Source organism: Podarcis pityusensis (genome assembly GCF_964106645.2).
Source record: "Podarcis pityusensis genome assembly, chromosome: 7".
Lineage (NCBI taxonomy): Eukaryota > Metazoa > Chordata > Lepidosauria > Squamata > Lacertidae > Podarcis > Podarcis pityusensis.
In genome coordinates, this window is record NC_138031.1 from 27,499,664 (window position 1) to 27,523,072 (window position 23,409).

At 43.3% G+C, this 23,409-nt stretch overlaps 1 protein-coding gene across 5 annotated transcripts; it reads right to left on the reverse strand.

Annotated features, from left to right (window-relative positions):
• Nucleotides 1-1,548: 1,548 nt before the first annotated feature.
• On the reverse strand, nt 1,549-23,175 carry LOC308481265 (Y+L amino acid transporter 2-like). Of its 5 annotated transcripts, none has more exons than XM_081013473.1 (10): nt 23,037-23,175; nt 17,403-17,927; nt 13,620-13,745; nt 12,827-12,971; nt 12,548-12,671; nt 9,199-9,302; nt 6,562-6,658; nt 5,341-5,490; nt 3,825-4,008; nt 1,549-3,019 (listed from the first exon to the last, which is right to left on the reverse strand). In XM_081013473.1, exons 2-10 carry the CDS (start codon nt 17,905-17,907, stop codon nt 2,928-2,930), a joined length of 1,527 nt encoding a protein of 508 aa, XP_080869599.1. In that variant the 5' UTR covers nt 17,908-17,927; nt 23,037-23,175; the 3' UTR covers nt 1,549-2,927. The 5 variants fall into 5 exon arrangements, with proteins under 5 accessions (XP_080869599.1, XP_080869595.1, XP_080869597.1 ...); XM_081013469.1 differs by lacking the exon at nt 23,037-23,175 and adding an exon at nt 20,234-20,444; XM_081013471.1 differs by lacking the exon at nt 23,037-23,175 and adding an exon at nt 19,682-19,818.
• Nucleotides 23,176-23,409: the final 234 nt, after the last annotated feature.

Here is a 23,409-nt window from a genome sequence, read left to right on the forward strand (position 1 = left end):
TGTTCCTCTTGTTGCTTCTCCCACTTTCTGGACAATGAAGTTGTCTGCAAGGCCAGTGAGGAATCTGTTTGACCTTATGCTCTTGGCTGAGTTTGACATCCAACAAATATCTGGGTAATTGAAGTCCCCCATTACTACTATCTCCCTTCCTTTTGCATGCTTGGCCATCTGTTCCAGGAAGGCATCATCTATGTCCTCCGTTTGGCTTGGGGATCTATAGTAAACTCCCACAATGAGGTCACTGTTATTCTTCTCTCCCTTAATTTTGACCCAAATGCTCTCACTTTGGCTTTGAGGTTCTAAATATTGGATCTCTTCACAGGTATACACATCCCTGACATATAACACCACTCCTCCTCCTTTCTTGTCTGGTCTGCTTCTCTGAAATAGATTGTATCCCTCCATTATTACATTCCAATTGTGGGACTTATCCCGCCAGGTTTCAGTGATGCCTATTATGTCATATTTAGATTGCTGTACCAAGAGCTCAAGCTCATCTTGTTTATTTCCCATGCTTTGCGCATTAGTGTACAGACATTGAAGTCCATTAATCATTCCCCCGTGTCTCTTATTTAAGGATTTTTTCCTCCCTCCACTAGGTCTGCGTGCTATTTGCTCCATTTGGTCTATGACATTTGGATGATCATCTTCGTCAATTGATAGACTCCTACCTTCAGGAGCACTGTCTCCCTCCCCCACATTAGTCAGTTTAAAGCCCTCCTGATGAGGTTTCTGAGATTTTTGGCAAAAACATTCCTCCCAACCGTTGTGAGGTGCAGCCCATCGCTTGCCAGAAATCGATCTTCAAGAAACTGCAGTCCGTGATCTAAGAATCCAAACCGTTCCTGTTTACATCATTTGCGAAGCCAGCTGTTCACTTCCACTATTTTTCCCTCTCTCCCTGGGCCACGTCGTTCAACTGGGAGGACAGATGAGATGACAATTTGTGCATTTAATTGCTTCAATTTCCTGCCCAGAGCCTTGTAGTCTCTTTTGATCTTCTGGAGGCTATTGCTTGCAGTGTCATTGGTTCCCACATGAACCAAGAGGAAGGGGTATTTGTCAGTGGGTTTTATGATTCCTTGCAGTCGTTCAGTTACATCTTGGATCTTAGCCCCGGGGAGACAGCACACTTCCCGAAACATCTTGTCAGGCCCACAGATCACTGCTTCTGTTCCCCTCAGTAGGGAATCCCCTATCACCACTACACGCCTCCTCTTAGGTTTGGTCGGGGTTCTTCCGTGAGCTGTCCGTTCCAAGGTCGCCTGCACATTCCCTGAGGACTGACTTTGCTGCTCGTCTTCATATACCTGATCGACTGTAATTGATGTCAATTAGCAAATATTCTCTGAACATGCAGATATTCAAGGAACATTCATCAAGATAGTTATAATTTTGAAGTGAGTTGGGGTGGTTGTATTTGTGGTGGGATGGGGAAAGAAATTACTTTTAGTTACAAATTTTGATTTTTTAAGAAAAAAAGATACAACACAAAGACTGCATGTCCTTTGGCACAACTATTTCTGACATCTCTAGATAACGTTCACATCATTTTTTAACCCAAGTTTATTCAAAACAGAAGCATATTTAACAGGCAGTCACCCTCTGCTGCAAATACCACATGCGTTGCTTGTAATATAAAATGCTTTGGCTGGAAGGGGGGAAACGTTGATCAGTTTATGCTTTGTGTTCATTCTATTCAGTCAATTGTATATTCAGAAGGAAAAAGCGGTAGTTGTTCGGCACAGATAATTATCACTGGCAGTACAATTTGCTCCTTTAGCTGTGGTAGTATAGAGACATCTAGCAAAAGAAGAATCCTAAGCATGGCATGTGGGATAAAGATATCAAGCTCAGCTCAGCCACACTCGGAATAAAAAAAAATGTCAAGGAGGATTATAAATCCCGAGTACAGAATTGTATCCATAACAGAACACCTGTGCTTCTCCAACAATGCTTTGCATTCTGCTGAAGACACTGCCTGGATCGTCACTGAACATGCCTTCCTTTGTAGCACAATGGAGTCCTGCAAGGGGTTAAGGCAGAAGTCACCAGTGTGGTGGCCTCCAGTCGTTGCCTGACGAGAGCCCTGACCATGGACCATGTGGGATGTGGGACTTGATGGGGGCCACCACATTGGCTACTGCTGCAGTAAGGCAATGTACCGGGTGCAACACAGCCAATGGCAGGTGCTGCATTGGTGCTGAATCTGAAGATCAGGTGTACAAAGATCAGTTCAAGAGCACAGGGCAACTCCTTGCTGGATCATTGATAACCTTCCACCGATTTTGATAGTCCATTGCCGCAATGCAGTTCCCCACAGATTCAGACTGCAGTGTTACTACTTTGATTTAACCAGCGCTGAATGAAATGAATTTGCACGTTCTCTGTGTGAAAGTCTTACAGCAAAATCCTGTGCAGGTCTGTTCAGAAGTCCCATTGAGTTCAGTTGGGCTCCTGGGCATAGGTTTGCAGCCCTGCAGCACCTTAGAGCTAAAAATTTAATACATGGACGCTTTTTCCTATGCCCTTTTGGGGGAAAGGTTGAGGTTGGAAATACATTTATTTTTAGTTCCTCCTCTTCACATCATTTTACGTTTTCCTTCCCAGACCTCTACTTTCAATTGGCAACCTGAAGACATCTATAATGAGCTCCTTAAAGAAATCCTAGCACTTATTGCTTGTTCCTATATAATGTACCTTCTATTTTTCAAATAGTGTATAATTACCAGCTATTGAATCAGCATGGAGACATCCTCATGAACTGGTAATCAGACAAAGGAAAGACTAAGAGTGCAGCACAGAATAAGGAACATCAAAATGATGCACAATACAATTGTGCATGGCTTGGCATGGCCCAGGAAGACAAAGGGAACATGTCCCAGTGACGCCGGAGTCTTCAGGTGGAGAAAACAGTCCAATTTGTTCTACTTGGCTTTGGTTTCCGATGCCTCCGTTTCAATATCCAGATCAGTCAGACAGCAACAAAACAGCATCTGGGCATACTTAGTGGCTGTAGCTACAAGAGAAAACAATGATATGACATTGTGAAATTAAGAACTTCACTGATATAGGGTGTTTCTGCCTAATATCAAAAGCCTAGTGAGCATGGCAGTCCTTTCCGTCATTAGGACAATCTGGCCATTGCAAAGGGGGTTGTGATATTGGAGGGATAGCCAATGTAGTGCCCTCCAGATACTGTTGAACTACAACTCCCATCATTCTTGACCATTGGCCATGTCGGCTGGGTCATATGGGAACTGCAGTCCAAAAACATCAGGAGAGAACCAGGTCTGCTACCCCTGGGATAATGAGTGATATGACTATTAGATAAGAGTTGACATAAATACTTTAAAATCCACTAAAAGCCATAATGTATTGCTGCCTAAATAGCAGTTCAGCATGCATCGGAGTACTTCCAATTACAGTGGTGCCCCGCAAGACGAATGCCTCGCAAGACGGAAAACCCGCTAGACGAAAGGGTTTTCCGTTTTTCAATGCGCTTCGCAGGACGAATTTCCCTATGGGCTTGCTTCGCAAGACGAAAATGTCTTGCGAGTCTTGAGATTTTTTTTCGCTCCCCCCCCTTTTTCTAAGCTGCTAAGCCTTTAATAGCCTTTTAGCAGCTAAGCTGCTAAACCGCTAAGCCTTTAATAGCCGCTAAACCGCTAATAGCGCTAATCCGCTAAGCCGCTAATAGGGTTGCTTCACAAGACGAAAAAACCGCTAGACGAAGATACTCGCGGAACGGATTAATTTCGTCTTGCGAGGCACCACTGTACATAACAAAACCCCCCATTTTAAATACAATAAACACTTCTTACTTGAAAGCCTTCGCAGGTACCAAGGTCTCTTTTCTACGGGTAAATAGACTCCCAAAAAGTAAGCGGGGATTCCAGAGAGTGCTATACCAATTCCAATAATGGAATTGATTGTGTCGCTGAAGAGTGGGACTATGACTAGGAAAAGGGTGCACAGGCAATACACAATGGGGAAGAAGAGGCTGAGCTGCAGGTACAAAAAGAGGAATGCAAGTTATAGGAAAGGCTGTGGGGGAAATTGCAGCATGACACCACATCATATAATAACATCATCTAGTTAAGCATCCTGTTCTCACAGTGGCCAACCAGATGCCTGTAATCCTGCAAGCTGGATGAATGCAACAGCACTCTCTCCGCCAGTGATTGCCAGCAACAACCCCGCCATTTTGTGTAAGCATTTCTGTAGCTGCTAACATTGCAATATACTAAGTTCTAGTATACAGATGAAATACTATTGAGTTAAGGATCACGGTGTGGTACACTGGTTTGACATCAGCTGATAGGAAGAGCCTACAGAGGGTGGTGAATACAGCACAAGCTATTATGGGCTGTCCCATGAATCCGCTGGATGAAATAGCGGAAGAACGTTGCCATGAGAAAAATTCTCAGGAATGATTCACACCCTGGCCGGCACTTTCTTGATCTCCTGCCCTCAGGCAGAAGATATAGAAGCCTGATTAGTCCCACCAACAGGGTAAAGAACAGCTTCTATCCATGGGCTGTTGGGCTGCTGAATGAAAAGATAACAACAGGGCAACTGACTTTCGGGTTTGGTGGGTATGCATCAGTAAACGAAGGGAATTTAGACTAAGAGAGCTGAGTGGGGGGTGTCCATGTAATCTCACTGTATAGAAGTTGTACAATTGACAATAAAGTTTTTCAAGATTTCAGTACATAGGGAACCAGGTTGAGGAAGGCTGTCCTGGGGTATGAATACTCAGGCAGGATAACCCAGGAGAGTAGCCATGATAACTAAAAATGGAATCTCCATAGCATGCCTGATCACAACTATGTGACTGCTGAACATAAAGAGAGCCTGCTGGATCAGGCCAATGGTCCTTCTTGCCCAGCATCCTGTTCTCACAATAGCCAACCAGATGCCAGAGGAGAGCGAAGAGCGAAAGAGCATTCTCCCCTCCTACAGTTTCTAGTCACTGGTATTCAGAAGCACTTTTGCCTATGATAGTGGAAGTAGACTGTAGCCATCATGCCTAGAAGCCATCAATAGGCCTTTCCTCCATGAGATGCCGGCAGCACTATTTACAGAGCAGCTTCCAAAAGATAAATAACTGTACTTGATGCTCAGAATATTTCTAGGTCATGGTCTGACCAGGGAATTTTTCTCTCGCCTCAATGCTATCAGGAGAAGATGGGTATCAAGGACCAATTTAGTTTGCACCACAGTTTAAAGGGGTTTTAAGCATGAGAAAATGTGATTCTACATGTTCTTGATAGCAAAGCTGCAACGCACTCACACCTATGCGCACATTTTGAAGCTTCTGCTCTGCTATTTACTTACTTTAATGGGTCTTGGCCTGTCTGGCTGGGTATATCTTAAGTATATTAACCCTGCAATGGATAACCCAACAAAGAACCAATAGCTGAAGCAATAGTAATTAATCAGCAGAAAGACATCTTCCACAAGGAGATAAATCAAAGTCATTAAACCCTATAAAGAGATAACAAAAAGAAAAGAGAGATATATATAATTTCCTAAACACCACATTCTAAACACAGACTTGATAACACACTACACACAATGTTCTTTGCTTTAAAGCCTGCCAAAAACATTTTGCAACCTTTTTGAGATCTTGGGAATCTTCTGCAAAAGCACATGCAGTTTTTTAAATCCTTCCAAGGGTTTGTCCTTGATTTTTTTTTAATCCTTTGACAGTTTGTTTTCTTTTTCTATGGTTGCATGATATTTTGTGATGTGGGCAGTGCTTTCTTCTGGGGGGATGCAGGGGGACGCATACCACTAAACATTTTGTGAATCTTTGTACTTTTGTCCATTTACTGTATTTATTTTCCCCGATTTGAACTATAAAATGGTGATTTTCTTGAGTCAAAATGAGAGTATCCCTAAACATTTTTTTTTTAGAAAAAGAGCGCTGGAAATGGTCACAGGTGCCTCTGATCCAACAAGAAAGCAGAGTGGAGTCCTCCTGCACATCTGATCACTACATAAACAGATCCCTTGGCCAGATGCTTGCATCCAGCAATCAAGACTGCACACAGAGTGATCAGGATCTGCATATACAATCGATGATGTGGTCCCCTTCAGAATTGTATAATAGGGATGGGAATATCCAAAAGTCACTGTACTTAGCTATTACCATGAGTGTGTTCTTAGTTGTGAGGATGACAACAAGGAACTGGCCTGGTAAGAACAGAGTGAGTTTGCTTGGCTGAGTTCATGCAGTACTGGTAGGATTGAGAATGCACTGAATGTAAATTTCAGAACAAAACAAATATACAGTGGTACCTCAGTTTTCAAACGTAATCCATTCCAGAAGACCATTCGACTTCCAAAATGTTCAAAAACCGAGGTGAAAAGGGTGGTCTGCAAATTTCATTGAGAAAATTGAGAAACACGCAACGGAAGCCATTTGACTTCTGAGGCGCCTTCAAAAACCGAAATGTTCAGCAACGGAGATGTCTGAAAACTGAGGTAGCACTGTAAATGAAAATGTGTTAAAAGTCCTAGAGCTTTTCTTTCTTACACTTTGTAATCACTTACATTAAAAACGAGTGCAGGAACAGGTGTGAAACACTTTATATGAATCAAGCTCAGGCTATCTGGGAGTTGTCCTTCTCTGGCTCCAACGTAGAAAAGCCTGCCGCAAGGTTTAAAAAAGTCTTATCAGTGCACAGTCCTAGTATATTCTAAGGTGATACGTGACATGGCTCTCTAAAGAAATATTAAAAAACAATATTACACAATATTAGGAACAGTTCAAAATAAAATTTACAGAACTGAGGCAGGTCCTAAAAATGTACATCTCAATAAAGAGGCGCGTCTTCAGCATTTGCCAAAAGCCGTGTGATGAAGGTGCCAGCAGTGGCAGACTCGGGGCTCTCAAATTTAAGCAGCGCCCCATGCGATGCTAAAATCTGTCCCCCCACCTCTCATGCTCCGGTCTATAGCATTGTTGTGGCATCCCCTGCAGCATGGGCACCCAGTGCCACCGCACCGGCTGTGCCACCCTAAAACCGCCTCTGGTGCCAGACACTTTCCTCTGTTGGAAAGTGGTTACTCCACAATTGCTGTGCTAAGGTGAGAGATCCCATGTCAGCCATCCCATACAATTCCTGTTACTGGACCCGGTCATAGGGAAATGACAACTTCACCAGGCTCACAACTTCTGAATGAGCCCATAGCCACTGCTATCTGCAAGGAATGGCTAAATGTGCCCTCAAAATCAGCGTAGGATCTCATTGCACCAGTGTAACATGGGCAGGGTAAAGGAATAAGGGTACATGTTCATGTGTCTCAGTCCAGGCCGGCCCTGCTGTTAGACTGTAGGAGGCGGAAAATGCAGAGGGCAGGAATTGGTGGCAAGGTGTTGGATGGAAGAGTTCTGTGTGTGCCATGCATGGCCTGTCCTGCTCCCCCCGCCTCCCCGCTAAGCTGCTGCTCTCAGATGCGGCAGAGGGTGTTGCCCTGTTGGCAGTGTTGAAGGGAAATTCAGTTGCCCGTCTCCAGGCGGAACTGGCCATCATTTCCTTTGCTTCAGGCGGCAAAATGCCTTGCACCAGCCCTGGTATCAGCATTACAAGACAGGTGTGAGGAACCCTTAGGCCTCCAGGTGATGCTGGACTGCAGCTCCTGTGAGCCGCAATAAGCATGGTCAATGGCCAGGGATGATGGGAATTGTAGTTCAGCAAAGGGCAATGGTTCTCCATACCTGCTGCAAGGTGACAAGGGGGACTCGCATCCCACAGCTTGTTATGCCAGCAGAACTCTTTGCAGAACTCCTGAGCTACAGTGGTGCCTCGCAAGACGAAAATCCGTTCCGCGAGTCTCTTCGTCTTGCGGGTTTTTTCGTCTTGCGAAGCAAGCCCATTAGCGGTTTAGCGGATTAGCGCTACAGTATTAGCAGCTTAGCGGGCTTAGCGGATCAGCTGATAAGCGGCTTAGTGATCAGCTGTTAAGCGGCTTAATGATCAGCTGATAAGCGGCTTAACGATCAGCTGATAAGCGGCTTAGCGATCAGCTGTTAAGCGGCTTAGCCGATCAGCTGATAAGCAGTTTAGCGGCTTGGGAAAAGGGGGGGGGGAGGAAAAAACCCCCACAGGAACTCGCAAGACATTTTCGTCTTGCGAAGCAAGCACATAGGAAATTCGTCTTGCGAAGCACCTCCAAAACAGAAAACCCTTTCGTCTAGCGGGTTTTCCGTCTTGCGAGGCATTCGTCTTGCGGGGCACCACTGTATTTGTCACAGAGAGTGATGAAAAGGCAAGAGTTTATACGGTTTATCAGAGAATATTTGCTTGGTGCTGTATGCTTGGCCTAAGTGGAATTAGGCATGGCAATACAGTGGTACCTCGGGCTAAGTGCTTAATTCGTTCCAGAGGTCCGTTCTTAACCTGAAACAGTTCTTAACCTGAAGCACCACTTTAGCTAATGGGGCCTCCCGCTGCTGCCGCACCGCCAGAGCACGATTTCTGTTCTTATCCTGAAGCAAAGTTCTTAACCTGAAGCACTATTTCTGGGTTAGCGGAGTCTGTAACCTGAAGCATATGTAACCTGAAGCGTATGTAACCCGAGGTACCACTGTAAAAGGTTTCTGCATTCCTAAAGTAGACCACCAGGTGGCAGTGTGCTTTTGAGGTCCTTTTCAGTCTCATGTCATTTTCTCATGTCATTTCCATGCTGCTGAGTTACCAGTGTATGCAGAATTACCATTAATTTGTATTTTTTTAAAAAAAATGCAATGAACAGTATTCTAAGCTCTTCAGCTTTCAGCGGAATGAGGATCTGGAGTTCTGAACAGGTTTTTAAAAAAATTCACACAGGAAATTCAAAAAGATAAACAGAATACACGCTGCTATGTATCCTCTTATAATTTATTATGGTGCAATTGAATTAAACCCAATTAATCCTTGTTATTAAATGCCTAAAACTGACTAGCTCTGCACAGCAGAATCTCAGATGTAAGAGCTGACTCTGTTAACTGACATTCAATTGTATTTTACAGCCGTTTTACTGCTGGATTTTTCTTGGGGCGGGAGCACAATCCGTTTAGTTTATAAGAGAAAAAGCGACAGAAGCTTCGCTAAGTTGTAGCAGTATGATACTCTATTCAGTAAAATCATTTCTGGCAGAATGCTACTGGCTCCATCTGCACAGTCCTAGTTTCTGAATTCCACATACCTGGAAGCTGCAATAATTGATGAGTTTAATCCTCCATAACAAGACATCGCCACTGCAATAGGGATGATCCACTTAGCATGGCTAAGAGTCTCATTACCAAAAGTCTGCAAAAGAAAGAAAAGAAAAGAGGCTCACTCAGCTAGTTTCACAATGCCAGCCAACTGTCATGGAAATTTACAGCCCAAGCACAAAGTCGGGCGAGCTCATTTTTGACAACAATGTTCCACCATAATCTTGGAACAGCTTTTTAAAAGCCACACTAATAATATTTTAGTTATCTGTCACACACAGCTAAATTGCCAGTGAGTGGATGGTTAAACAACACGAGAAAGTGAAACTAATATGTATTTAAAAGATTGATCACAACCCAGTGGTGGGATTTAATCACCACTGTGGGATTTTGTGAACTCCTAAATTGTGTACAAGAGAGCAGAGGAGATTATTACATAAACTGTATATCCTGCAGCATGCTCTGCAATATACTTATAAGATGCAAGGAAGGGTTCCTTCTTCACCCCTCTGGAAGCAAACAACAGGGAAAATCAGCTACACGTGCATTCAGTCAACAAGTACAGATGTATGGGCCCAGATTTATTATTCTGCAACAGCCTTGCATATTAGGCTTGCTTGCAACCAAATCTTCATGTACAATACTTTCCATGTATAATTGCCTGAACGGTTTGAAGTCTCCCACTATTTCAAGAACTGGACATGAGCTGGTCACACAATCCAGGATATTAGGTAACAGACTGGATCTGGTGGATCAACAGTTATGGGTTTCAGACAACGGCTGAACACAAAAATATTGTTGAGTTGGCCCCCATTGACTCCTTAAATCCTATAATAGTTTAAAGAAGTGGGCATAAAATGTACAGTAATCTAATTTGGCTAAGAGATGCTTTCCTAAAGCCTAGGGCATTTGGAAAGACAGTTTAATGCATATGCCAATGCATGCTTTCAAGATATGTAGTAATTTGTAATTATAATTTTCAACTAAAATTGCCAGTTTGCACTAATGGAGTCAGTTATGCTAATAGGACAGGTTTTCCTGGCTGCTGAAGTTTGAGTGCACATGAGAGAGAATGATAGATGATAGATAGATAGATAGATAGACAGATAGACAGATAGATAAACAGAGAAAGAAAGAAAGAAAGAAAGAAAGAAAGAAAGAAAGAAAGAAAGAAAGAAAGAAAGAAAAGAAAAGAAAGAGTTTGGGCAGACTTTGACATTTTTGTCAGATACTGGTGGGTCATAAGATTATACGGTAAAGCGTGTTCTCACTAAAGGAGAGCACGTGTTGCGGATGGGGCCGGACAAAGCACCCTGCAATGACTAGGCAGGAAGGGGGCCTAGTGCTGGTTGGTGTTTATGTTGCTGGGGAAAATTTGTTGTTGCAAATTTAGGGGTGGGATCAGAGGATATTTAAGCAGGGTCCACAGCAAGCTACTTTCTCTTTCACTGTGGACATCGGATCACCCACCCGCCCTCCCTTGTTGGGGCTTGCGCTTTGACCTTGCTATGCCTGTCATGGGGTCGTCCGCATTGGTGCGGGGGCCTGGTAGGAATTTTTCCAATTGGCTGATTAGTGTGTGCCTTTTGGGTTTTGCCTACTGCTTAGCAAATCGTCACAACTTGTAAGGTTGGCGGTTAGGCATTGGTTTAAATTGGTTGGTGGAGGGGTATGGATTGGCTGTGCCTGCCCCTCCAATGCTGTTGCTGCACGGGAATTCCGTTAAAGGAATTCAGGGGCTTACCATCCTTTCGTCCAAACCCCTGGAATCGGGTTCGGGCCGTGTAAGCCCCTAGGAGCATGCAGGGAGAAGCTGAGGGTCTGTGTCGCAGCTCCAGTCATCCCTGAACTTGTTCCTCCACACTGGCTTTCGCTGGAATCCGGGAGCCAGTGCTGTCCCCAATGTGTGTGGGGGGGGACAGATAGTCATAACCAATGCCTAAGCAACCACTCACAATTTGTATGATAATAAAGTTGTGGCCAAAATTATGCCAAAAACCTTAAACAAAAATTATGTGTGATGTGTGAGTTATTGGGGTAAGGGTGTTTTGGGGGACCTCAGCACGCAACTATATTTGTCATGTATTTTTGTCGGTGTTTGTCCTTTGATGCTATGGCCTGTTGGCTACGCAAATAAAGTCCTTGTTGTTGTCTGGTGGGCAGTGTGTCAGTTTGCATTTCTTAGTATGGAAAGTATTGTTCTGATGACTAGAGATCTTTCCCATTCTAATTAAATCAAGAGGGTTCTGGAAGCTTCTCTGTGTGAAAGAAACAGGCAGAAGGTTCCGGATGTTTGGGTTATTCCTTCAGAGAAGCTGAGTACAGCTGGCTTAAACTGGTTCTGTTATCTCTTTCTGTCATAGTCAGACTATAATAATAGGCAAGGAGGAGTCTTGGGTTCACTTTCTCTTTTCCTTCTGGTGTGGTGTTCTGTACATAGTATGTTTAGTGTTAAGGTTTAGACTTATTATAAGTTATTGTAAGTTTAAGTTGGGAAACGCAGGTGGTGCTGTGGTTTAAACCACTGAGCCTTGGGCTTGCTGATCAGAAGTTTGGCGGTTCGAATCCCTGTGATGGGGTGAGCTCCCGTTGCTCGGTCCCAGCTCCTGCCAACCTAGCAGTTCAAAAGCACGTCAAAGTCCAAGCAGATAAATAGGTACCACTCCAGTGGGAAGGTAAACAGCATTTCCATGTGCTGCTCTGGTTTCGCCAGAAGCGGCTTAGTCATGCTGGCCATATGACCCGGAAAAACTGTCTGTGGACAAACGTCGGCTCCCTCAGCTAGTAAAGTGAGATGAGCGCTGCAACCCCAGAGTCGTTCACAACTGGACATAACTGTCAGGGGTCCTTTACCTTTTTAAAGTTTAAGTTTAGTCTGCTGCAACTGGTTTTCTTATGGACAGTGCCAATCCTGCATGTATTGGATTTGTGACCATTATGCTCATTTGCCTTCAGTAGCAGTAAAGATCTGCTGGATGGAACATTAAATGCCTCTGGTCTACTTTTTGGGAATCCTGCGACGTGTTTTTATGTTTTTACTCTGCTAACTATACGTTGCAATCTGCCCTGGATCAATATTGAGTAGAATTACATGACACAGTGGAAGGCAAGAACCAGCCTTCCACAACCTGGACCCTGCAGATGATGTAAACTACAGCTGAGCTTATGGTGAGCCCATGGTGGACTTTCTTTTGTTAGAGGTTTTAAAGGAGAGGCTGGATGACCACCTATCAAGGATGTTATAGCAGTGAACCTCCTGTATTGGCAGGGGCTGAACAAGAAGTCCTTTGAGGTCCCTTCCTGCTCTGCGATTCTACAAATTCATGATTTGCGACATACCACGGCCACAGCATCACTCCCTAACAGGGCAGGCATGTCCAGCACAACATAGTAGGCCACATTTGTCAGCAGGTAAATGATAGTCACGATGGGCATTGAGATTGCAATGGAGAGGGGCAAGTTCCTGCAAAAGGAAACGAAACAGTTATTTGCAACCAACTGAAGGGTAAACCAAAGGGGAGGCACATTAGAAAAACAATAACAATGACCTGCTTGAAATATGCATAAAACTTCGACACCTAATGCAAGAATGGTATGACCCAAGACAGGCATGTATACCTTTCTGGGTTTTTCATTTCTTCCGTGACGAAATTCAGTGTATCCCATCCAGAGTAGGAGAAAAGAGCTGAGTAAAGGGCAAGTGCAATGAATCCTGCGTCTGCTGTGGAGCCTTCAAATGGCTCCTTGAGGTTATCAGTTTCTCCTGTGGAGACATCAGAAGCCTGCGGTTATTTACATCTACATGCCTACACACAACCAATATGTAGCTTATAGGAAACAGGGACAGAATCAGAATGTTCCCTACATGAAAATGCTGAACGAAAGTAGCTTCATATCGCCTTTATCATGTGTCATGGCATCCACAAACCACAAACCAATGCCAGCATTGACTATAGGGTGTGTCTGTGTATATTCCTGCTTCACGTAACAACTTCTCACTTGATACTTGAAGAAGAAGAAGAATTTGGATTTGATATCCCGCTTTATCACTACCAGAAGGAGTCTCAAAGCAGCTAACATTCTCCTTTCCCTTCCTCCCCCATAACAAACACTCTGTGAGGTGAGTGGGGCTGAGAGACTTCAGAGAAGTGTGACTAGCCCAAGGTCACCCAGCAGCTGCCTGTGGAGGAGCGGAGACGCGAACCCGGTTCCCCAGATTACGAGTCTATCGCTCTTAACCACTACACCACTACACCACACTGGCTTTACTTGGGATACTTGGTTCATGCGTGACGAACATAATAATAATAATAATAATAATAATAGCCCAGAATTAAAGTATGAGCTAGCCCAGAGTCTATATGCTGTTCAGTTTTGCTATCATATTTATACACAGAAAGTAAGTTCTTACCTTGGGTGATTTTATAAAGACCCACAGCTATTACCACAATAAGGGCCATGACTTTGGCATATGTGAAAAGGTCTTGCACTCTGGTTCCCCACTTCACATTGACACAGTTAATAAAGGTAAGGGAGCCTAATAAGAGAACAGGATACAAATTAGATAAACCCAGTTAGCTGTACTTCATTAGAATACTGATGACTTGGACGTTTTTCAATTAACACAACCTATTTTTTATTTTTTTTGGAATGGCAGCAGAGATCAACTGGCTATGATAAGGACTTAAATGGGAGGGGGGGGGGACCCAAAACAAACAGTCATTTGAATCAGGATCTGACCATGAGCTATGCTGGCTGGGCCAGATAGGAGTTAATAATACTTGGAGAGCCACTGTAGCCTCCCAGATGGAAGGCAGGATTGGAGAGACATTGGAATGAAGTCAGTTTTTCAGTAAGGAAACAATGGATCTGCATATTATCTGTTTTATAGTGTTGCATTTTCTAAGCATGCCTCAACAGACACAACAAGAATAGGGAGAAAAGAAAAATTAAAGAAAAGAAAAATAATAGAATCATAGAATTGTAGCGTTGGAAGGGACCCGGAGGGTCATCTAGTGTAACCCCCGCTAATGCAGGAATCTCTTTTTTTTAAAAAATAATGTTTCTTAAGAGTTTAAAAGTTACAAAAAGAAAAAAAGAAGAGTTAAACAAAGCAATACAATACAATACAATACAATACAATACAATACAATACAATACATAAAAAATAAAAAACACTGCTTATCTTAACAAAACAAAAACAAGAAAAAAACCGAAATCAATTAAAAACACATCCCATATTTCCTTATCTTGTCTTTCATTTACTTGTTTCGACGACCTCCTCACACCTCCCTTTTTTGTATTCTAGTTCAGTTAGCTATTTCAGCAAATCCTTTCCATCTTTCTCAGTTTTTATCCTATAATTTATCTTAACACAATCTAACCTTGTTTTTCCCCCCCTTTAGCCCATTAACAGTCTATTTTTACTTAATTCTTTATAACATTTCTGCTAAAGCCATATAACTTCATTCCAGCATCCTTCTAACATTTATTAATTTTACAGTGTTTCTGTAAATAGTCTTTAAATTTTTTCCAATCTTCTTCCACTGACTCTTCTCCCTGGTCTCGGATTCTGCCAGTCATTTCCGCCAGTTCCATGTAGTCCATCAGCTTCATCTGCCATTCTTCCCGGGTGGGTAAATCTTGTGTCTTCCAATACTTTGCGATAAGTATTCTTGCTGTTGTTGTAGCATACATAAAGAAAGTTCTATCCTTCTTCATCACCAATTGGCCGACCATGCCCAGGAGAAAGGCCTCTGGTTTCTTCAGGAAGGTATATTTGAATACCTTTTTCATTTCATTATAGATCATCTCCCAGAATGTCTTAATCCTTGGGCACGTCCACCAAAGGTGAAAGAATGTACCTTCAGTCTCATTACATTTCCAACATTTATTATCAGGCAGATGGTAAATTTTTGCAAGCTTGACTGGTGTCACGTACCACCTATAAATCATTTTCATTAAATTCTCTCTTAAGGCATTACATGCCGTAAACTTCATACCTGTGGTCCATAACTGTTCCCAGTCAGCCATCATGATGTTGTGTCCAACTTCTGCTTAAAATGCAGGAATCTCAACTAGATAATACATGACATATGGCTATCCAACTTCTGCTTAAAAACTTCCAAGGAAGTAAAGTCCACCATCTCTTGTGGGAGTCTGTTCCACTGCTGAACAGCTCTTCCTGTCAGAAAGTTTTTCCTGATGTTTAGTTGGAATCTCCTTTCTTGTAACTTGAATCATTAGGTTTGAGTCCTACCCTCTGGAGAAGGAGAAAACAAGCTTGCTCCATCTTCCATGTGGCAGTCCTTTAGATATTTGAAGATGGCCATCATATCTCCTCTCAGCCTCCTCTTTTCCCAGGCTAAACATACCCAGCTCCTTCAACTGTTCCTCATAGGGCTTGGTTTCCAGACCCTTGATCATCTTGGCTTCCCTCCTGTGCCAGGATGTCAATGCACAGATACCCAATACAGCCCCAGTTGACGGAACTGGGTTTGGAGAACGAGTGCCATACAGTGAGCACAGTGAAAGTTCTTTGGGAATAAACATGAATAGGATTGTGCTGGCTGGGTTTAAGTCCTACACTGACTTGGTTTTGGACAAGTCACTCAGCCTCAGTTCCCAATCTTTAAAATAGACATAATAAATGACCTACCTTAAAAGACTGTTATGAAGATGAACAAAGGGTTTATTCACATTTTTTAAAAAATGTATGCCTAAAAATATAAATTAAGGGTACGACAAACAGGCATCTGAAAACCCCACATATTTTGTAGGTATACTCTTCAGAAAGCTAAGATTGATGCAGGCTCAGTTTTTGTTTTTGTTTAAGGTTGGCAATCCAAGTAAAATCTCAAAAACACCAAACAGTGTTGTCAATATGAGTGCAAAACAAATAACCCGAAACTGTTTTCAAGAGGGAACGGGTGTTATTTTTACAACTCCAACTATTTCACTAACAATATAAGAGCACGGTGAGAACATTCTTTTAGTGCCCTCTAGCATTCAGAGATGAAGTTGCAGTTTGCTATGAAAAATATACTGTGTTGGCTTCTGGGGAGATGCAGCTAGGGTTGCCCTGTTTCAAACAGTGAATATCCAGACAGAAAAGTTGTTGAGCTTTTTAGAGATTTCTGCCTGGACCCTGCTAGAGACAGCAGTATTCCGGATATGTCTGGGAAATTCTGGCCTCAGATTATGAGCGGGCTCTTTAAAAGCTTTTGAGAACAAAAGTTTAAGTTTTTCATAATTGGTAAAAGAATAAAAGGAACAAAGAAAACAGATTCCAAAACTGTCACATCTGATGACAAAAAATATACCCTTCCCAAATAGCATTTTGGGGCTAATGTTATGGTAACTGTTCAACCTGAGTGCCTTAGCATGTCTTAGGGCCACATTCACACCATATATTTAAAGAACAGTGATACCATTTTAAGCAGCATGGCTTCTTCCAATGAATTCTGGGAGCTGTAGTTTGTTTAGGGTGCTGAGCTTTTTTTTAAGGAGATCTTTATTCTCCCCCCAAATCTACAGTTCCCAGAGTAAGCAGTTAGACTACACACACAGTATGAGAACATCATCCTCCCACCATCACCTCAAAATGATGTCTTGCTGGATCACACTGCTGTCTGTCTCAGAGATGGGGAAACAGATGGTTTTGCTCCAGATGTCCTCAGCCCCAGCTAGCCTGGTCAGTGGGGTCAAGGATGATGGGAGTTGTGGTCCACTAACATCTTGAGGGCCATAGGCTCCCCATTCCTGACATCGCTATCCCAGGATTCTGTTATTAACAATAGATGTTCATTCCTCAGAAAAAGGTGGTGAATACTGTTGTTGTTTATCTCTAATATTTGAGAAGCACTAGAAAAACCCTGAAAAACCAGGAGCTTTCTGAGCCATGCTGCCTACAATGTATGACTCTCCAGGGTCTTGGGCAAAAATCTTTGTTTCTTTCATAGCTCTGTAATTAACAGATGGCTACTAAACTGCTTTAATATTTAACATACACACACACATCCCATTTTTCTATCAAGTCTGTTGGAATCCAGACTTTTTCCTCTGATTCAGTGGCAAGAGCCTAGGCGTTTTGTATGCAACCTTCCCTCAGAAGACACATGAAACTGTCAGTTCGTGGCCTGTACTTGCATAATCAAAATAAATTGTTGCATTGACGGACTAGAATTTTACTTACAGATGCAGGCAGCTGCAATCAACCTAACTGCTCCATAGGGTGGCTCACAGAAGGGAAATATCGGCTGAACAATATAATTCGCAAAAGTGATGGCAATGACGGCCTGAGTTGTTGGCTCAATAATGAGCAAGGAAGACCATAGTCTGATAAAGGCTATAAAACCTCCGAAAGCTTCTAGAATGTAGGCATAGCTTGCTCCTGATTTAATAATGGATGTCCCCAGTTCAGCATAACAGAGTGCTCCAAACAATGAAAAGATCCCACCAAGGGCCCAGAGGAGGAGCGAGAGTCCATACGAGCCACTGTACATCAAAACACCCTTGGGAGCCACAAAAATCCCTGAGCCGATCATGTTCCCTACTATCAAAGAAATGCCATTAAGCAAGGTGATCTCTTGCTTCATCTGCATTTTTTCCTTCTTGTTCTCTGCCACTGAATCCAATTCATGCAATCCATTCTTGGGTATGCTCTTTTTATTGCAACACGTCGTCCAGGAGCCTGTCATGATCTTCAGTTAATCATTACCTGGAAGTGAGGAGAAGAAGAGAATGTTTTGTCTGCAAAGCTGGCAGGACATAGAGAACCAGGAAACGTATTGTAGCTGTTTTAACCGCATAGTGGTGTAAGGGGAAATTTGATTTGAGTCGTATTTTAACGCGAACCGAAATACAACTGTTCTATCCAAATTTTGCGATGCAGTTCTCTACTCAAATCATGCACATAAAAAATGCATATATTTGGGGAAAGTTTGCATGAAAACTTATATAATATTAGTGAAATTAGCATACAGAAATGCTGTTGGTCGAAAAAGGCTGACAACCCTGATCTAAAGAGTGCTTGGCCCAATGGGGCAGTGCGCCACCTACCTCAGTCTGCCCTCAAGCAGACCCCAAATGCCTTGCCTTCTTACTCACCACCAGTTCAGAAGTCGTACTGCCTTTCAGCTTCCTCCTTCATCTCAGTGTTGTCCTTGTCAAACAGAGCTGGAATGGGAGCAAAGCCAGAACTACTTGGCTCTGCCTCTCATTGGCTATGGTTCCTTGTGCTGTTTGAACTCCCTGCCTTCTGCCCCACCACTCCCAATGGCCACCAGCTACTACTGTTGACTTCATCAAATCCAGGGGTGAGAAAACTGTTTGCAGAGGGCCACATTCCCACATGAACAGCCTTCTGAGGGCCACATACCTGTGGTGGATGGGGCCACAGGCAAATGTGGGCAAATGAACTAATGAAAAATTTACTTTCGTACCATAAACTAGTTTCTACACACATAACACTCTGTCCTTGCTCCATGTGATCAAGAGGCATTATCGGAACTCAAGGATAAATTTCCTGTAAGGCAAAGCCACTCAAGACAGGAAGCAAGACCAGTGAAGGGTGTGGTCTGGGGAGAGTTCTGAGGGCCAGGTATGGAGGCCTAGAGGGCCGCAAACAGTCCCTGTGCTCGAGGTTGTTCACCATAGCTGTCAGCCTTTCCCTTTTCTCGCGAGGAATCCTATTCGGAAAAAGGGAATTTCCCTTAAAGAAGGAAAACGTTGACAGCTATGTTGCTCACCCCTAATCGAACACCTCCTCTTGGTGTTGCCTGCAACAGTGGGCTCTTCCTGGATAACATTTCAGCCATTGCAGAACCATATCAGCTAGATTTGTTCACTTACTATCTCACCCTCCCCTTTCTCCTGCAAAATCCTCCATTACTCCAGTTGGTGTGAATGTAACTGGAAAGTTGTGCAGCTGCCATCAGCCACGTCATAATTTAACACAGCCATGTGGAGCAAGGAAAAAGACTATCCCTGCCCCCAGAGTTTGTTTATAGCCTTGTAAACTTAGGGGTGTTGTAGAGGAATGGCTCACTGACCAATCTGGTTACTGATCACTGTTCTATCCTGCATCAAAATATAATTTTGAAAGAAACCCCGTAGCACAATATTACATAGGGCTTGTTCACACAATCAGAGGTGATCCCAGGTTGTTTCCAGATGGTTGCCCCCAAGGTTGTTCATGTGAATCAGACTTGTTATTTCAACTGAACTGTCATGGACTGAACAGGGAGCAGTTTTCTGCTGCCACAAATGTCTGCCAGACACGCTGTGTGCTTTCCACAAATTGGCAGTGCCAAGCTTTAGTTCATCCGAGGTAACTGCTGCTTTCCCCACTTATAGCACATCCCTTACTTTAAGATCAAGGGAAGTTGAATCATCAACTAGGGATTCTTTCCACCTCATTCATGCCAATGACTGTGCATCCAAAGCAGAAGAAAGTACTCTAGATTAACTTACCTTGGGTTTCTGGTTTTTGTTTTGTTTTCAATGCCCTTAATCACTGATGAAATACAGTAATTGATTGGTAAATGTTTGTTAAAAACAGCTGTTGTGAGCCAGGCATGGCGTCAGCCCTCGTGCTGGAAAGCCAGTTGTGCTTGCTTGTATCAAACTTCAAAATACAGCTATTGAGCATGTCCAAAAGCAAGCTGGGAAGAATAATGTTTCTTGTATGGACACAGGCCAAGCTGGGAAGAAGCCAAGTGTGCAAAACAAGGCTTGGTGTCATAAAGAGATAACCCCCTCCCAAAGACATATCATAAGCCGCCCATCCAAAAAGCACATTGCAGTTTGGACTTACGTTTATTATCCAGTGTAAAAAGCTGAACACCCCCCTCCACGATAGGAAAATAAAAAGACCTGGTTTTCCAGCTTGTCTACAATTTTTAGAAGTAAACTCTAAATCGACACATGCTCTACCCTTCAAACGCCCCATCTCCAATATCAAAAGGAGGCTATTGTTCTGATCTACAGCTGGTAAATAAATATCAGAGGACGGTTAATGCTTACCCATGGATCACTGATGTCCTGCCCTGTTTAACAAGAAGATGGCTGTAACTTCAGGAACTCAAGAGTGAGCTAAGGCTGAAAGTAAGCAAGCAGCTGCCTGGCAGGAAGGGTAAGTGATATGAATATGAATGCCCCCTTCTCTGTGTGCTGCTATTTGTATCCCCACAGCAGGGTAACCAAAATCAGCAGCAGCAGCAGCGTATCAAGGAAACTGCTTTCCCCCAAGCAGCTCAAGTTCGCTAATGAACAACAACTGCCAGGGCTACAGCCAAGTCCTTTCCCCCCAGAATTTCTAGGAAATTCACTGGTGTTTGCTGAAGACAAAGGAAACTGCCAAGTCGATTATGTTTCCCCTCCTCTACATTCTTACAATCTTTTTTCATGACCACCTTTGATGGTACTGTGGCTCATTGTATTTTGCAGAGGGTGCTGGTGTAAACATCCATTTCCAGAGCAAGTGGAAGTAAGACTATGTGTGGGCAGGAGGCAGAAAAGCGTTTGTGTGTCCTTACTTCAGACTCAAATCAGCAGAACTAGGTAGAGAGGCCAGGAATTGGCTAATTTTGTGGCACAGTAAACCAGATTACAATGGAAGTGTGACACTAATTCAAAATATATCACATGGAAAACCCCATTTAAATCAATGGGATTCAGTTCCGTGAAAGAATCATGATCCACTTTCAGAGCCACTTTCACATTCAAGTATACTTTCCAGCTGCTGTATTGATCTATAGGTGTCTATTCCATCACAAAGGAACATCCTGAAACTTCCTAAGGACAGCACACAGCCTAGGGAAACAAAAGAACCTGAGATATATTGTGATGTCTTTGGGTGGGGGGTGACCACAGACACAGCTGCAGGCAAATTCAGGAGAAAAGAACTACATGACTTAAATCAGGGACAATATTCAAGAAAAATAAAGGAGAGGTCTAAAAGGAATGCGTCAAAACGAGTCACTTGAGAGATGATGAATAAAGAAAAGGATCTCACACCAAGCCTGAACAACATGTGTGAGAATGTCCCGACATGCTCATAACAACTTACTCAGCAAAAGGGTATATGCTTCTTTTACTCTGTACATTTCATATATTTAAGTCCAGCTGTACCAGGGTGGTGGAGGCTGGCAGAAGTCAGCCCATTCCAGAGCAGACTTGGAGCACTCCAGGGAGATTACACTAAAGCCTGCTTCCCACTTAATTGTTTATAGTCAGCTAGAAGATGAGCAGCCCCATCAATTGTGAATATGGTACATAGGTTCAAGTGTCCATGTTCCCTTGCAATAAAAATAGAAATGGCAATGGGCAAAATCTCTGTCCCCTCCACTTCAGTTCTTATTGCAGGAAAATCCAGCCATTTAAATGTGCACAGGTACTTGGATAGTTTCTTTCTAAGTCAGAGATCATAGAGTAAGGTTGTAATGGGGGTAAAACATTCCAGTTCCAGTGGAATTGCATGGGAATTGATATAAATTTGGGTACTTTTTATCCCCGAGTCCAAAAAAAAAAGGAACACAAGACTTGGCCCTAGGATGGGTTAAATTGGTTGCTAGGTTGCTGGCGGCTGCATTGCTGAAAATGTTGTTCCCAGTAGGGAATCGAGGTTCAAATCCCTGCTCAAGTATGAAGCTTGCTCAGTAACCTTGGGGAAGTCAGTTTCACTCAGACTAATATTCTTTACAGGTTGAAAACATGGGGTTCCACAAGAGAGGGGCACAAAAGAAATTTAGCAAGAAGTGACAAATGGGGAAGCCCGCTCAATGTGACTAAATTAAGCTGGTGGAACCTCCCTCTTCTCTTGGGTCAATTTGATCCGCTGGTGTGGAACAGTGGTGGAATGGTCACTGCACCCGCTTCCCAATGTACACCGTGTCCTCTTCTGAAGACAAGCAGATGGGAGGGGAAAAACTGGGGCATTGGGAGAAGATCTCTATCCCCGGTTGGTCCACATAGATGATATAAGAATGCAAGAAGAGCCTGTCAATCACGCCAATGGCTCATCTGCTCCAGCATCTTGTTCTCACAGTGGCCAACCAGAGGCCACTGGGAAACCAGCAAGCAGGATTCAGGCACAAGTGTACTCTCTCCTGTTCTGGCTTCCAGCAAGTGGTATTCAGAAGCATCACTGCCCCCAACAGTGGAGGTAGAACATAGCCATTGCAAAGTCTTCTCCATGAATTTGTCCAATCCTCTTTTAAAGCCACCCAAGTTGGTGGCCATCGCTGCCTCTTGTGCGAATGGGCTCTGCAGTTTAGTTATGCACTTTGTGAATTAGTACTTAATTTTATCTTTCCTGAATCCATCAATATTCAGCTTTGTTGGATGCCCACAAACTCTGGTGTTATGAAAGAGGGAGGGGAAAACATTCTCTATCTGCTTTCTCCACGCAGCACATCATTTTATAAGCATCTATCATGTCACCTCTTACTCTACTTCTCTCTAAACTAAGAAGTTTCAAATGCCACAACTTTTCCCCATGGTCTGTTGCTCCAGGACAAAAATCCCATGCAACCATTGCAGTACTGCCTTTTGTTGGAACACTTCCAGGTGCATGTTACATTTCAACACTGGTATCTGAGCACAGGAACACAGAAAGCTGCAGATGAATAGTCTACCTTGCTCAGTATTGTCTACACTGAATGACAGTGACTCTCCAGGGTTTCAGGCAGGGGACACTCCAAGGACCAGCTCTGAGACCTTCTGCCCACAAAACAGATGCTCCACCAGAGAAATCCTACAATTTTCTTTTTAATGCTCTATGATTTTTTAAAACACACACATGCTCACAAAAGAAAGAGAGACTTACCAAGGTTTCCTGACCTGTTGTCCTCCAAAACGATAAAGGCTCCTCTTTGGAACTGATGTGATGGAAGCCAAGGCCCAGAATGAAGCAAAGTGCAATGCAGTCGAAGAAACCGAACAGAAAAACAGCCCTGGCCAGTGTCTTGTGAGCAGCAGCTTAGGAAGTTAATGAGTGTAGGAGAGCTATGAGGCAGTCAAAACAAAGGGGCCAGGGTCAAGGAATGCATTTGTGTTCCTAAAGTCAAAGAGCAGCTGGAAGGAGCTTACTGAGCAGCCTGTAGCCATGGGGATATGACCCAGGCCAGTCAGGCCCTGCCTTGGTTATTTTTTCCACAAGCGTCTGTTGGTTATTTTCCCAGCGCTTTTTGCTCTCCCTC

Bases quoted from the DNA above. Each gene is read 5' to 3' on its own strand.
- LOC308481265 (XM_081013473.1), bottom strand. From the start codon at position 17,907: ATGACAGGCTCCTGGACGACGTGTTGCAATAAAAAGAGCATACCCAAG. The intron at 9,303-12,547 runs GTATGTCGCAAA...TTTCTTTTGCAG, and splicing joins GGAGTGATGCTGTGGCCGTG to ACTTTTGGTAATGAGACTCT. The intron at 4,009-5,340 runs GTAAGTAAATAG...TTGTACCTGCAG, and splicing joins ACAGGCCAAGACCCATTAAA to CTCAGCCTCTTCTTCCCCAT.